The 12399-nt window shown below is 47.8% G+C and overlaps 1 protein-coding gene across 3 annotated transcripts in view; it reads left to right on the top strand.

Annotated features, from left to right (window-relative positions):
• Nucleotides 1–518: 518 nt before the first annotated feature.
• LOC129847116 (receptor-type tyrosine-protein phosphatase beta-like) overlaps nt 519–12399 on the top strand; it is a 32607-nt gene continuing 20726 nt past the window's right edge. For 2 of the 3 annotated variants that reach the window (XR_008758381.1, XM_055914923.1), the window contains exons 1-6: nt 519–673; nt 1313–1393; nt 7665–7682; nt 7871–7952; nt 8155–8245; nt 10578–10654. Coding sequence is in view for 2 of the 3 variants with exons in the window: in XM_055914923.1 (XP_055770898.1) it covers nt 534–673; nt 1313–1393; nt 7665–7682; nt 7871–7952; nt 8155–8245; nt 10578–10654 (489 nt within the window). In the remaining variant the exon portion in view is untranslated. The remainder of the gene's footprint in view (nt 674–1312; nt 1394–7664; nt 7683–7870; nt 7953–8154; nt 8246–10577; nt 10655–12399) is intronic. The other variant, XM_055914925.1, reaches the window with a different exon arrangement.

Here is a 12399-nt window from a genome sequence, read left to right on the forward strand (position 1 = left end):
TACTATAGTCACTGTCACAGTAAGGGGTTTCACTACTATAGTCATAGTAAGGGGTTTTATTACTATAGTCACTGTCACAGTAAGGGGTTTTATTACTATAGTCACAGTAAGGGGTTTTACTACTATAGTCACTGTCACAGTAAGGGGTTTTATTACTATAGTCACTGTCACAGTAAGGGGTTTTATTACTATAGTCACTGTCACAGTAAGGGGTTTTATTACTATAGTCACTGTCACAGTAAGGGGTTTCACTACTATAGTCACTCTCACAGTAAGGGGTTTCACTACTATAGTCACAGTAAGGGGTTTTATTACTATAGTCACAGTAAGGGGTTTTATTACTATAGTCACTGTCACAGTAAGGGGTTTTACTACTATAGTCACAGTAAGGGGTTTTACTACTATAGTCACTGTCACAGTAAGAGGTTTTACTACTATAGTCACTGTCACAGTAAGGGGTTTCACTACTATAGTCACTGTCACAGTAAGGGGTTTCACTACTATAGTTACTGTCACAGTAAGGGGTTTTATTCATGGATGTTTGTGTGTTATTGTTTTCTCTCCCAGAGCCCCTCAGCGGAGTCATCGAGGGCATCAGCGCTGGAATGTTCCTCATCGGAATGTTGATCGCCGTCATCTCCCTCCTCGTCTACAGGCAGAGAGTCCGTAAAGTGTGAGTGTCTAGTCCAGGACTGGGATGTTTCACCTTGCCTGAGACCTGAAGACCTGCGTTACCTCTCTGGGATAATGCCTAGGCTTTAGCTCAGTGGGTTAACACAGTTTGATACTCCTTTGGTGACACGAACAAAAATAACGCTGGAACTCACATGTAGATGTATATTTTCATGTGTCTTGAGCTATTAGACAGTAAATAATGTTTCTGTTTGTTATTCATACAGGAAGAAAGCTGGAGCTCTAATGATCAGCATCCTCAAACTCAGTCTACCAATGATATCTAACCTTGTTATAGAGTCCAGAACCTATCATTTATCACGCTAATGATTGTGAAATTAAGAATTATATATAAATGACTGAAGAATGAGTAATTTGCTGCTGGACAGACGTGTGTGTGTGTGTGTGTGTGTGTGTGTGTGTGTGTGTGTGTGTGTGTGTGTGTGTGTGTGTGTGTGTGTGTGTGTGTGTGTGTGTGTGTGTGTGTGTGTTGTGCGTTGTGCGTTGTGCGTTGTGCGTTGTGCGTTGTGCGTTGTGCGTTGTGCTACCCATTCGGGCAAATCTAATACAATTTTACAAACTGGGTTAAAACAAGATATTAATTTACAGTTGAATTGATTGCATGGTTGTGTGCACACAGGGCAGTACAGGAGAGCCCAGTGGTACGGATGAGCATGTGGAAGCAGGGGCCTACATCAGGGATGTACGTTGGAGTCAGAAGGTGAGACACACAGAATCCTTTTTCCCTTTATATGCTTCCCCTTGGTGACATCATCCGCAATCGTAACATTCAGTTTCCCTGGAAGGTGGATAACATGCAGGTCTATTTACCATTCAGACCCAGTGACCAAGCTAGCGTAGCTACCCTTCACTAGTGACCAAGCTAGCGTAGCTACCCTTCACCAGTGACCAAGCTAGCGTAGCTACCCTTCACTAGTGACCAAGCTAGCGTAGCTACCCTTCACTAGTGACCAAGCTAGCGTAGCTACCCTTCACTAGTGACCAAGCTAGCGTAACTACCCTTCACCAGTGACCAAGCTAGCGTAGCTATCCTTCACCAGTGACCAAGCTAGCGTAGCTATCCTTCACCAGTGACCAAGCTAGCGTAGCTATCCTTCACCAGTGACCAAGCTAGCGTAGCTATCCTTCACCAGTGACCAAGCTAGCGTAGCTACCCTTCACCAGTGACCAAGCTAGCGTAGCTACCCTTCACCAGTGACCAAGCTAGCGTAGCTATCCTTCACTAGTGACCAAGATAGCGTAGCTACCCTTCACCAGTGACCAAGCTAGCGTAGCTATCCTTCACTAGTGACCAAGCTGGCATAGCTATCCTTCACTAGTGACCAAGATAGCGTAGCTACCCTTCACCAGTGACCAAGCTAGCGTAGCTATCCTTCACTAGTGACCAAGCTGGCATAGCTATCCTTCACTAGTGACCAAGCTAGCGTAGCTACCCTTCACTAGTGACCAAGATAGCGTAGCTACCCTTCACCAGTGACCAAGCTAGCGTAGCTATCCTTCACCAGTGACCAAGCTAGCATAGCTACCCTACCCCTTTCAGCGTCTGATTTTAATGTCTGATTTTAATGTCTGATTTCAACGTCTGATTTTTACGTCTGATTTTTACGTCTGATTTTTACGTCTGATTTCAACGTCTGATTTCAACGTCTGAATCATAAAGAGTTGTTTATTACAACTGTACGCTCTTTGAGTTTAGAAGCAACGAGAAACAAACTTGTCTTCATGTGTAATTGCATTGTCGTGAAGATTATAGGAAAGACATTACTTGAGACTGAAGGAGTGACAAGCAAATACTGTAGTCACTGCCTCCTAGTCCTTCCAACTAGTGACTGACAGAGAAAAGAGATCACAGAGAGAGCACTGCTGAAATATACATGACTTAAACCCAGTGATTGACATGGGGATCAGAGCAGAGAGAAGGACTAGCAGTGCATTGACTTGACATGTAATGACAGACTGAGGCCATCTCTCCATCCTCTCCCCATCCTTCCCTCTCTCCATCCTTCCCTCCCTCCATCTCTCCATCCTTCCATCTCTCCATCCTTCCATCTCTCCATCCTTCCATCTCTCCATCCTTCCATCTCTCCATCCTTCCCTCTCTCCATCCTTCCATCTCTCCATCCTTCCCTCTCTCCATCCTTCCCTCTCTCCATCATTTCATCTCTCCATCTCTCCATCCTTCCCTCTCTCCATACTTCCCTCTCTCCATCCTTCCATCGCTCCATCCTTCCATCTCTCCATCCATCCATCTCTCCATCCTCTCCCCATCCTTCCCTCTCTCCATCCTTCCATCTCTCCATCCTTCCCTCTCTCCATCCTTCCCTCTCTCCATCCTTCCCCCTCTCCATCCTTTCCCCTCTCCATCCTTTCCTCTCTCCATCCTTCCCTCTCTCCATCCTTTCATCTCTCCATCTCTCCATCCTTCCATCTCTCCATACTTCCCTCTCTCCATCCTTTCATCTCTCCATCTCTCCATCCTTCAATCGCTCCATCCTTCCATCTCTCCATCCTTCCATCTCTCCATCCTCTCCCCATCCTTCCCTCTCTCCATCCTTCCATCTCTCCATCCTTCCCTCTCTCCATCCTTCCATCTCTCCATCGTTCCATCTCTCCATCCTTCCATCGCTCCATCCTTCCATCTCTCCATCCTTCCCTCTCTCCATCCTCTCCCCATCCTTCCATCTCTCCATCCTTCCCTCTCTCTATCCTTCCATCTCTCCATCCTTCCCTCTCTCCATCCTCTCCCCATCCTTCCATCTCTCCATCCTTCCATCTCTCCATCCTTCCCTCGCTCCATCCTTCCCTCTCTCCATCCTTCCCTCTCTCCATCCTTCCATCTCTCCATCCTTCCCTCTCTCCATCCTTCCCTCTCTCCATCCTTCCCTCTCTCCATCCTTCCATCTCTCCATCCTTCCATCTCTCCATCTCTCCATCCTTCCATCTCTCCATCTCTCCATCCTTCCATCTCTCCATCCTTCCATCTCTCCATCCTTCCATCTCTCCATCCTTCCATCTCTCCATCCTTCCATCTCTCCATCCTTCCCTCTCTCCATCCTTCCCTCTCTCCATCCTTTCATCTCTCCATCCTTCCCTCTCTCCATCCTCTCTCCATCCTTCCCTCTCTCCATCCTTTCATCTCTCCATCTCTCCATCCTTCCCTCTCTCCATCCTCTCCCCATCCTTCCCTCTCTCCATCCTTCCATCGCTCCATCCTTCCATCGCTCCATCCTTCCATCTCTCCATCCTTCCATCTCTCCATCCTTCCCTCTCTCCATCCTTCCCTCTCTCCATCCTTCCCTCTCTCCATCCTTCCCTCTCTCCATCCTTCCCTCTCTCCCTCCTCTCCATCCTCTCCCTCTCTCCATCCTTCCCTCTCTCCATCCTTCCATCTCTCCATCCTTCCATCTCTCCATCCTTCCATCTCTCCATCCTTCCCTCTCTCCATCCTTCCATCTCTCCATCCTTCCATCTCTCCATCCTTCCCTCTCTCCATCCTTCCCTCTCTCCATCCTTCCCTCTCTCCATCTCTCCATTCTTGCCTCTCTCCATCCTTCCATCTCTCCATCCTTCCCTCTCTCCATCTCTCCATTCTTCCCTCTCTCCATCTCTCCATCCTTCCATCTCTCCATCCTTCCATCTCTCCATCTCTCCATCCTTCCCTCTCTCCATCTCTCCATCCTTCCCTCTCCATCCTTCCCTCTCTCCATCCTTCCATCTCTCCATCCTTCTCTCTCTCCTCTGCTCTCCCCTTCCCTCCTCTGTCTCTCCTCTCGTCTCTTCTCCTCTCTGATGCCATCCAAGTTTTTTCTGTCCATCGTCACACTCACTCGCAGGGAACCTTAATCAGTATGAGTGAAGGGACAGAGAGAGACGTCATTCTCCCAGTCTCTAAAAATAGATGTGTGTGTGTGTACGTGCGCTCATGTGTGCATGCGTGTGTGTTTGTGCTGAAATAATGGATGCAATTATTAAACTACTCTGTTCTGTTGGTGAACAACCATCATTGATCCCTGGGTTGTCACTCAACAGTCAGCAGGCCTTGACACAAGGGAGGGACTACCATCATTGATCCCTGGGTTGTCACTCATCAGTCAGCAGGCCTTGACACAGGGGAGGGACTACCATCATTGATCCCTGGGTTGTCACTCATCAGTCAGCAGGCCTTGACACAGGGGAGGGACTACCATCATTGATCCCTGGGTTGTCAGTCACTACTGAGAGGGGATGGACAACACAGTGAACTCCTGTCTCCCTCAACAGACAGGCTGTGCACCACTCAGTATATAAACATCGGTCCACCACCAACAGACAGTCTCTGCACCACTCAGTATATAAACATCGGTCCACCCTCAACACACTGTCTCTGCACCACTCAGTATATAAACATCGGTCCACCACCAACACACTGTCTCTGCACCACTCAGTATATAAACATCGGTCCACCACCAACACACTGTCTCTGCACCACTCAGTATATAAACATCGGTCCACCCTCAACACACTGTCTCTGCACCACTCAGTATATAAACATCGGTCCACCACCAACACACTGTCTCTGCACCACTCAGTATATAAACATCGGTCCACCACCAACACACTGTCTCTGCACCACTCAGTATATAAACATCGGTCCACCACCAACACACTGTCTCTGCACCACTCAGTATATAAACATCGGTCCACCCTCAACACACTGTCTCTGCACCACTCAGTATATAAACATCGGTCCACCCTCAACACACAGTCTCTGCACCACTCAGTATATAAACATCGGTCCACCCTCAACACACTGTCTCTGCACCACCAACACACTGTCTCTGCACCACTCAGTATATAAACATCGGTCCACCCTCAACACACTGTCTCTGCACCACTCAGTATATAAACATCGGTCCACCCTCAACACACAGTCTCTGCACCACTCAGTATATAAACATCGGTCCACCACCAACACACTGTCTCTGCACCACTCAGTATATAAACATCGGTCCACCACCAACACACTGTCTCTGCACCCTCAACACACTGTCTCTGCACCACTCAGTATATAAACATCGGTCCACCCTCAACACACTGTCTCTGCACCACCAACACACTGTCTCTGCACCACCAACACACAGTCTCTGCACCCTCAACACACTGTCTCTGCACCACTCAGTATATAAACATCGGTCCACCCTCAACACACAGTCTCTGCACCACTCAGTATATAAACATCGGTCCACCACCAACACACTGTCTCTGCACCACTCAGTATATAAACATCGGTCCACCACCAACACACTGTCTCTGCACCCTCAACACACTGTCTCTGCACCACTCAGTATATAAACATCGGTCCACCCTCAACACACTGTCTCTGCACCACTCAGTATATAAACATCGGTCCACCACCAACAGACAGTCTCTGCACCACTCAGTATATAAACATCGGTCCACCACCAACAGACAGTCTCTGCACCACTCAGTATATAAACATCGGTCCACCACCAACAGACAGTCTCTGCACCACTCAGTATATAAACATCGGTCCACCACCAACAGACAGGCTGTGCACCACTCAGTATATAAACATCGGTCCACCACCAACAGACAGTCTCTGCACCACTCAGTATATAAACATCGGTCCACCACCAACAGACAGGCTCTGCACCACTCAGTATATAAACATCGGTCCACCACCAACAGACAGTCTCTGCACCACTCAGTATATAAACATCGGTCCACCACCAACACACTGTCTCTGCACCCTCAACACACTGTCTCTGCACCACTCAGTATATAAACATCGGTCCACCACCAACAGACAGTCTCTGCACCACTCAGTATATAAACATCGGTCCACCACCAACAGACAGTCTCTGCACCACTCAGTATATAAACATCGGTCCACCACCAACACACTGTCTCTGCACCACTCAGTATATAAACATCGGTCCACCACCAACACACTGTCTCTGCACCACTCAGTATATAAACATCGGTCCACCACCAACACACTGTCTCTGCACCACTCAGTATATAAACATCGGTCCACCACCAACACACTGTCTCTGCACCACTCAGTATATAAACATCGGTCCACCACCAACAGACAGTCTCTGCACCACTCAGTATATAAACATCGGTCCACCACCAACAGACAGTCTCTGCACCACTCAGTATATAAACATCGGTCCACCACCAACAGACAGGCTCTGCACCACTCAGTATGTAAACATCGGTCCACCACCAACAGACAGTCTCTGCACCACTCAGTATATAAACATCGGTCCACCACCAACAGACAGTCTCTGCACCACTCAGTATATAAACATCGGTCCACCACCAACAGACAGGCTCTGCACCACTCAGTATGTAAACATCGGTCCACCACCAACAGACAGTCTCTGCACCACTCAGTATATAAACATCGGTCCACCACCAACAGACAGGCTCTGCACCACTCAGTATATAAACATCGGTCCACCACCAACAGACAGTCTCTGCACCACTCAGTATATAAACATCGGTCCACCACCAACAGACAGGCTCTGCACCACTCAGTATATAAACATCGGTCCACCACCAACAGACAGGCTGTGTAATTTCATGAACCTTCTAGGGTTGTCGTAAACAATGTAATTACATGTTCAGGTCTCTCTTGTGAAAGAGGTCTTCGGCCCTCGATGGGACAACCTGGTTCAATAAAGGTTCAACTAAAAGAGTAAATGTAATTGAAAGGTCATTTCAGCAGAGTGGCGTAGGTCTGAGAGGAAGTAACAAGATGAGTGTGTGAGGAGAGAGAGGGCACTCTGAATCTCTTAGTCGCCGTAACAAAATGGAGTTTGTAACAAGATGAGTGTGTGAGGAGAGAGAGGGCACTCTGAATCTCTTAGTCGACGTAACAAAATGGAGGAACAAGATAAAGGGAAATGTGTTTAACGGGAACTCAGCCGTCTAATCTTACTCTCTACTGCTCTTTATTTCAGCAGCCGACGCATCTCCAGGTGCGTCTATCACATCATCCACATTATCTCCTGTCTCTGTAAATCCTGAATTAAATAGGACGGACAAGTAATATTACAAGTCCCTATTATCTGCCCTAAATTAATCACAATAAATCCTGTACCATAAATGATTTTACATTTAAAGTCTCATAAATCACTTCTCTAAGATGTGTGTGTCTCCCCCTCAGCCCCGTCAAAGCAGCCCACTTTGAATCCCACCTCACTAAGCTACAGGCAGACTCCAACTACCTTCTGTCAGAAGAGTTTGAGGTAAAAAAAAAAAAACTTCAGAAATGATTATCTGATAAGAGATCCCCTTTATCTACAAAAAACATATTTATAAAGTCGTTTTTTAAACTTTGAATTATTAGTTTATAAATCAATTCAATATAAACTCCTGTGCTTTATTTACAAGGCCCCTGGCCCATGGAGCTGCTTCACTAAATCATTCATTATTTCTGTTCTCCCTCAGGATCTGAAGGATGTGGGTCGTAACCAGCCTCTGGATGCAGCCCGTCTACCAGAGAACAGGGGCAAGAACCGATACAACAACATACTGCCCTGTGAGTAGCCTACAGAGTGGATCTGCCCTGTGAGTAGCCTACAGAGTGGATCTGCCCTGTGAGTAGCCTACAGAGTGGATCTGCCCTGTGAGTAGCCTACAGAGTGGATCTGCCCTGTGAGTAGCCTACAGAGTGGATCTGCCCTGTGAGTAGCCTACAGAGTGGATCTGCCCTGTGAGTAGCCTACAGAGTGGATCTGCCCTGTGAGTAGCCTACAGAGTGGATCTGCCCTGTGAGTAGCCTACAGAGTGGATCTGCCCTGTGAGTAGTACCTACAGAGTGGATCTGCCCTGTGAGTAGCCTACAGAGTGGATCTGCCCTGTGAGTAGCCTACAGAGTGGATCTGCCCTGTGAGTAGCCTACAGAGTGGATCTGCCCTGTGAGTAGCCTACAGAGTGGATCTGCACTGTGAGTAGCCTACAGAGTGGATCTGCCCTGTGAGTAGCCTACAGAGTGGATCTGCCCTGTGAGTAGCCTACAGAGTGGATCTGCCCTGTGAGTAGCCTACAGAGTGGATCTGCACTGTGAGTAGCCTACAGAGTGGATCTGCCCTGTGAGTAGCCTACAGAGTGGATCTGCCCTGTGAGTAGCCTACAGAGTGGATCTGCCCTGTGAGTAGCCTACAGAGTGGATCTGCCCTGTGAGTAGCCTACAGAGTGGATCTGCCCTGTGAGTAGCCTACAGAGTGGATCTGCCCTGTGAGTAGCCTACAGAGTGGATCTGCCCTGTGAGTAGCCTACAGAGTGGATCTGCCCTGTGAGTAGCCTACAGAGTGGATCTGCCCTGTGAGTAGCCTACAGAGTGGATCTGCCCTGTGAGTAGCCTACAGAGTGGATCTGCCCTGTGAGTAGCCTACAGAGTGGATCTGCCCTGTGAGTAGCCTACAGAGTGGATCTGCCCTGTGAGTAGCCTACAGAGTGGATCTGCCCTGTGAGTAGCCTACAGAGTGGATCTGCCCTGTGAGTAGCCTACAGAGTGGATCTGCCCTGTGAGTAGCCTACAGAGTGGATCTGCCCTGTGAGTAGTCCTACAGAGTGGATCTGCCCTGTGAGTAGCCTACAGAGTGGATCTGCCCTGTGAGTAGCCTACAGAGTGGATCTGCCCTGTGAGTAGCCTACAGAGTGGATCTGCCCTGTGAGTAGCCTACAGAGTGGATCTGCCCTGTGAGTAGCCTACAGAGTGGATCTGCCCTGTGAGTAGCCTACAGAGTGGATCTGCCCTGTGAGTAGCCTACAGAGTGGATCTGCCCTGTGAGTAGCCTACAGAGTGGATCTGCCCTGTGAGTAGCCTACAGAGTGGATCTGCCCTGTGAGTAGCCTACAGAGTGGATCTGCCCTGTGAGTAGCCTACAGAGTGGATCTGCCCTGTGAGTAGCCTACAGAGTGGATCTGCCCTGTGAGTAGCCTACAGAGTGGATCTGCCCTGTGAGTAGCCTACAGAGTGGATCTGCCCTGTGAGTAGCCTACAGAGTGGATCTGCCCTGTGAGTAGCCTACAGAGTGGATCTGCCCTGTGAGTAGCCTACAGAGTGGATCTGCCCTGTGAGTAGCCTACAGAGTGGATCTGCCCTGTGAGTAGCCTACAGAGTGGATCTAAGGATCAATGAGAGAGAGACCAGGGCCCTATTCCCTATATAGTGGATTACTGTAGACCAGGGCCCTATTCCCTATATAGTGGATTACTTTAGACCAGGGCCCTATTCCCTATATAGTGGATTACTTTAGACCAGGGCCCTATTCCCTATATAATGCACTACTTTAGACCAGTTTCTACAGGGCTCTGGTCTATAGTAGTACACTATATAGGGAATAGGGCTCTGTTTGGGATGCATTTTACTTTTCAAAGTTAAATTCAATTGGTCCGGAATAATCTAATGTGGCAAAAGGGTTCAGCTCACCGTCTCAAAACTGTTTGTTCAGGTGGTAATACAACTGGAGGGGCCTAATTGTGGAGCGGAAAAAAAGCTTGCCCGTTCAAAAATAGAAAACGATGTCCGTTTAGAGTTGTGAATTAATTTAAAGCAGGGGTTACTTGGTATAAGGTATTAGGGAAGTATAGCCTATCAATCTGGCACTGCTCAATACAAAGTCAAGCAGCATCGTTACTTTAGTATCATTTTGCGTCACAACACAGCAGCAACAACATCTTCAACACCTCTGTGCAGATTCCAAGACCTTTGCAGTGTTTTTTTAACCAGAGCTTTAATGTAACTGAGGTGATGAGTTTGTTTGTCTGACACTTGAAGACTTGAAGACCTCAGTCAATGCCTAGAGGCATTAGCTCAGAGGGATAGCCCAGTCAGTCACTCTAACAACCTCTCTCCTCTGTTCTAGATGATTCCACCAGAGTGAAGCTCTCCTACCTGGAGGATGACCCCTGTTCTGACTTTATCAATGCCAGTTACATACCAGTAAGTTCTGAAAGTAGAGCTCACTAGCTGAAAGTAGTCCCTTAAAATAGCGTATCATGTCACATATGTGCAGATATGTACACCACGTCACTGCTCTCTCTCCTCTCTCTCTGTCTCTCTCTCTCTCTCTCTCTCTCTCTCTCTCTCTCTCTCTCTCTCTCTCTCTCTCTCTGTCTCTCTCTCTCTCTCTCTCTCTCTCTCTCTCTCTCTCTCTGTCTCTCTGTCTCTCTGTCTCTCTGTCTGTCTCTCTGTCTCTCTCTCTCTCTCTCTCTCTCTGTCTCTCTGTCTCTCTGTCTCTCTCTCTCTCTCTCTCTCTCTCTCTCTCTCTCTCTCTCTGTCTCTGTCTCTGTCTCTGTCTCTGTCTCTGTCTCTCTCTGTCTCTCTCTCTGTCTCTCTCTCTGTCTCTCTCTCTGTCTCTCTCTCTGTCTCTCTCTCTGTCTCTCTCTCTCTCTCTCTCTCTCTCTCTCTCTCTCTCTCTCTCTCTCTCTCTCTCTCTCTCTCTCTCTCTCTGCTGTGTCTACATCTTGCTGGTTTTCACTCAAATGTCGAGGGGCTGAAACTCATTGACTTGATTTGCTAGAGGCCCACGTGGGGGGAAATGTAGTGAAAATGGCGGCGCACAGCTTCCAGTAAATAGTGGCTTTCAATCTAGGGGTTTCACGGCTAATTGAGGTAAAACAGTAACTCTGCTCATTGTAGATTCTGCATGTATGAACTACACATGGACACATCCAGCCCAAAGAGGGAGCTTTCAAAAACACTTAGCAGTCACCAAAGTCCCAGATCATGTCTTTACCTTCAAGGACATATCACACCTATACATATCACACCTATACATATCACACCTATACATATCACATATCATACCTACACATATCACACCTATACATATCACATATCACATCTATACATATCACATCTATACATATCACATCTATACATATCACATATCACACCTACACATATCACACCTATACATATCACATATCACACCTGATTGCTTAAAAACATATAGGATTACTGTGTGTCACTGGGGGTTGGTTTGGTGGGCACCGATTAGGAAGGTACAGTAGTTATGTGACTTGTGTCAATCATCCAGTAATTGGTCTCAGTGTGAGCTTCAGGGGGGCTGCCCAGTACGGGGTACGGTAGAGGTTATCATTAGCACACACACACTCTGTCTCTTTCTCTCTCTGTCTATGTCTCTGTCTCTCTGTGTGTCTCTCTCAAACTCTCTGTCTCACGCTCTCTCTCTGTCTCTCACACACACTCTCTCTCTGTTTCTGTCTATGTCTCTCTGTCTCTGTCTCCGTGTCTCTCTCTCTAACTCTCTGTCGCTCTGTCTCTCTGTCTCGCTCTCTTGCTGTCTCTCACACACTCTCTCTCTGTCTCTCTCTGTCTCTGTCTCTGTGTCTTTCTGTGTCTCTCTCTGTCTCTGTCTCTGTCTCTCTCTCTCTCTCTGTCTCTCTCTCTGTCTCTCTCTCTCTATCTAGCTCTCTCTCTGTCTCTCTCTCTGTCTCTCTCTCTCTATCTAGCTCTCTCGCTTCTCTCTCTGTCTCACACACTCTCTCTCTCTCTGTCTCTCTCTCTCTCTCTCTCTGTCTCTCTCTCTGTCTCTCTCTCTCTATCTAGCTCTCTCGCTCTCTCTCTGTCTCTCACACACACTCTCTCTCTCCCTCTCTCCACACTAATGAGTTAGTCCCTGTGTGTTCTCTTCAGCTAGATCAGACAGAGACACCAGGGTG

Source organism: Salvelinus fontinalis, unplaced genomic scaffold (genome assembly GCF_029448725.1).
Source record: "Salvelinus fontinalis isolate EN_2023a unplaced genomic scaffold, ASM2944872v1 scaffold_0711, whole genome shotgun sequence".
NCBI classification, from domain to species: domain Eukaryota; kingdom Metazoa; phylum Chordata; class Actinopteri; order Salmoniformes; family Salmonidae; genus Salvelinus; species Salvelinus fontinalis.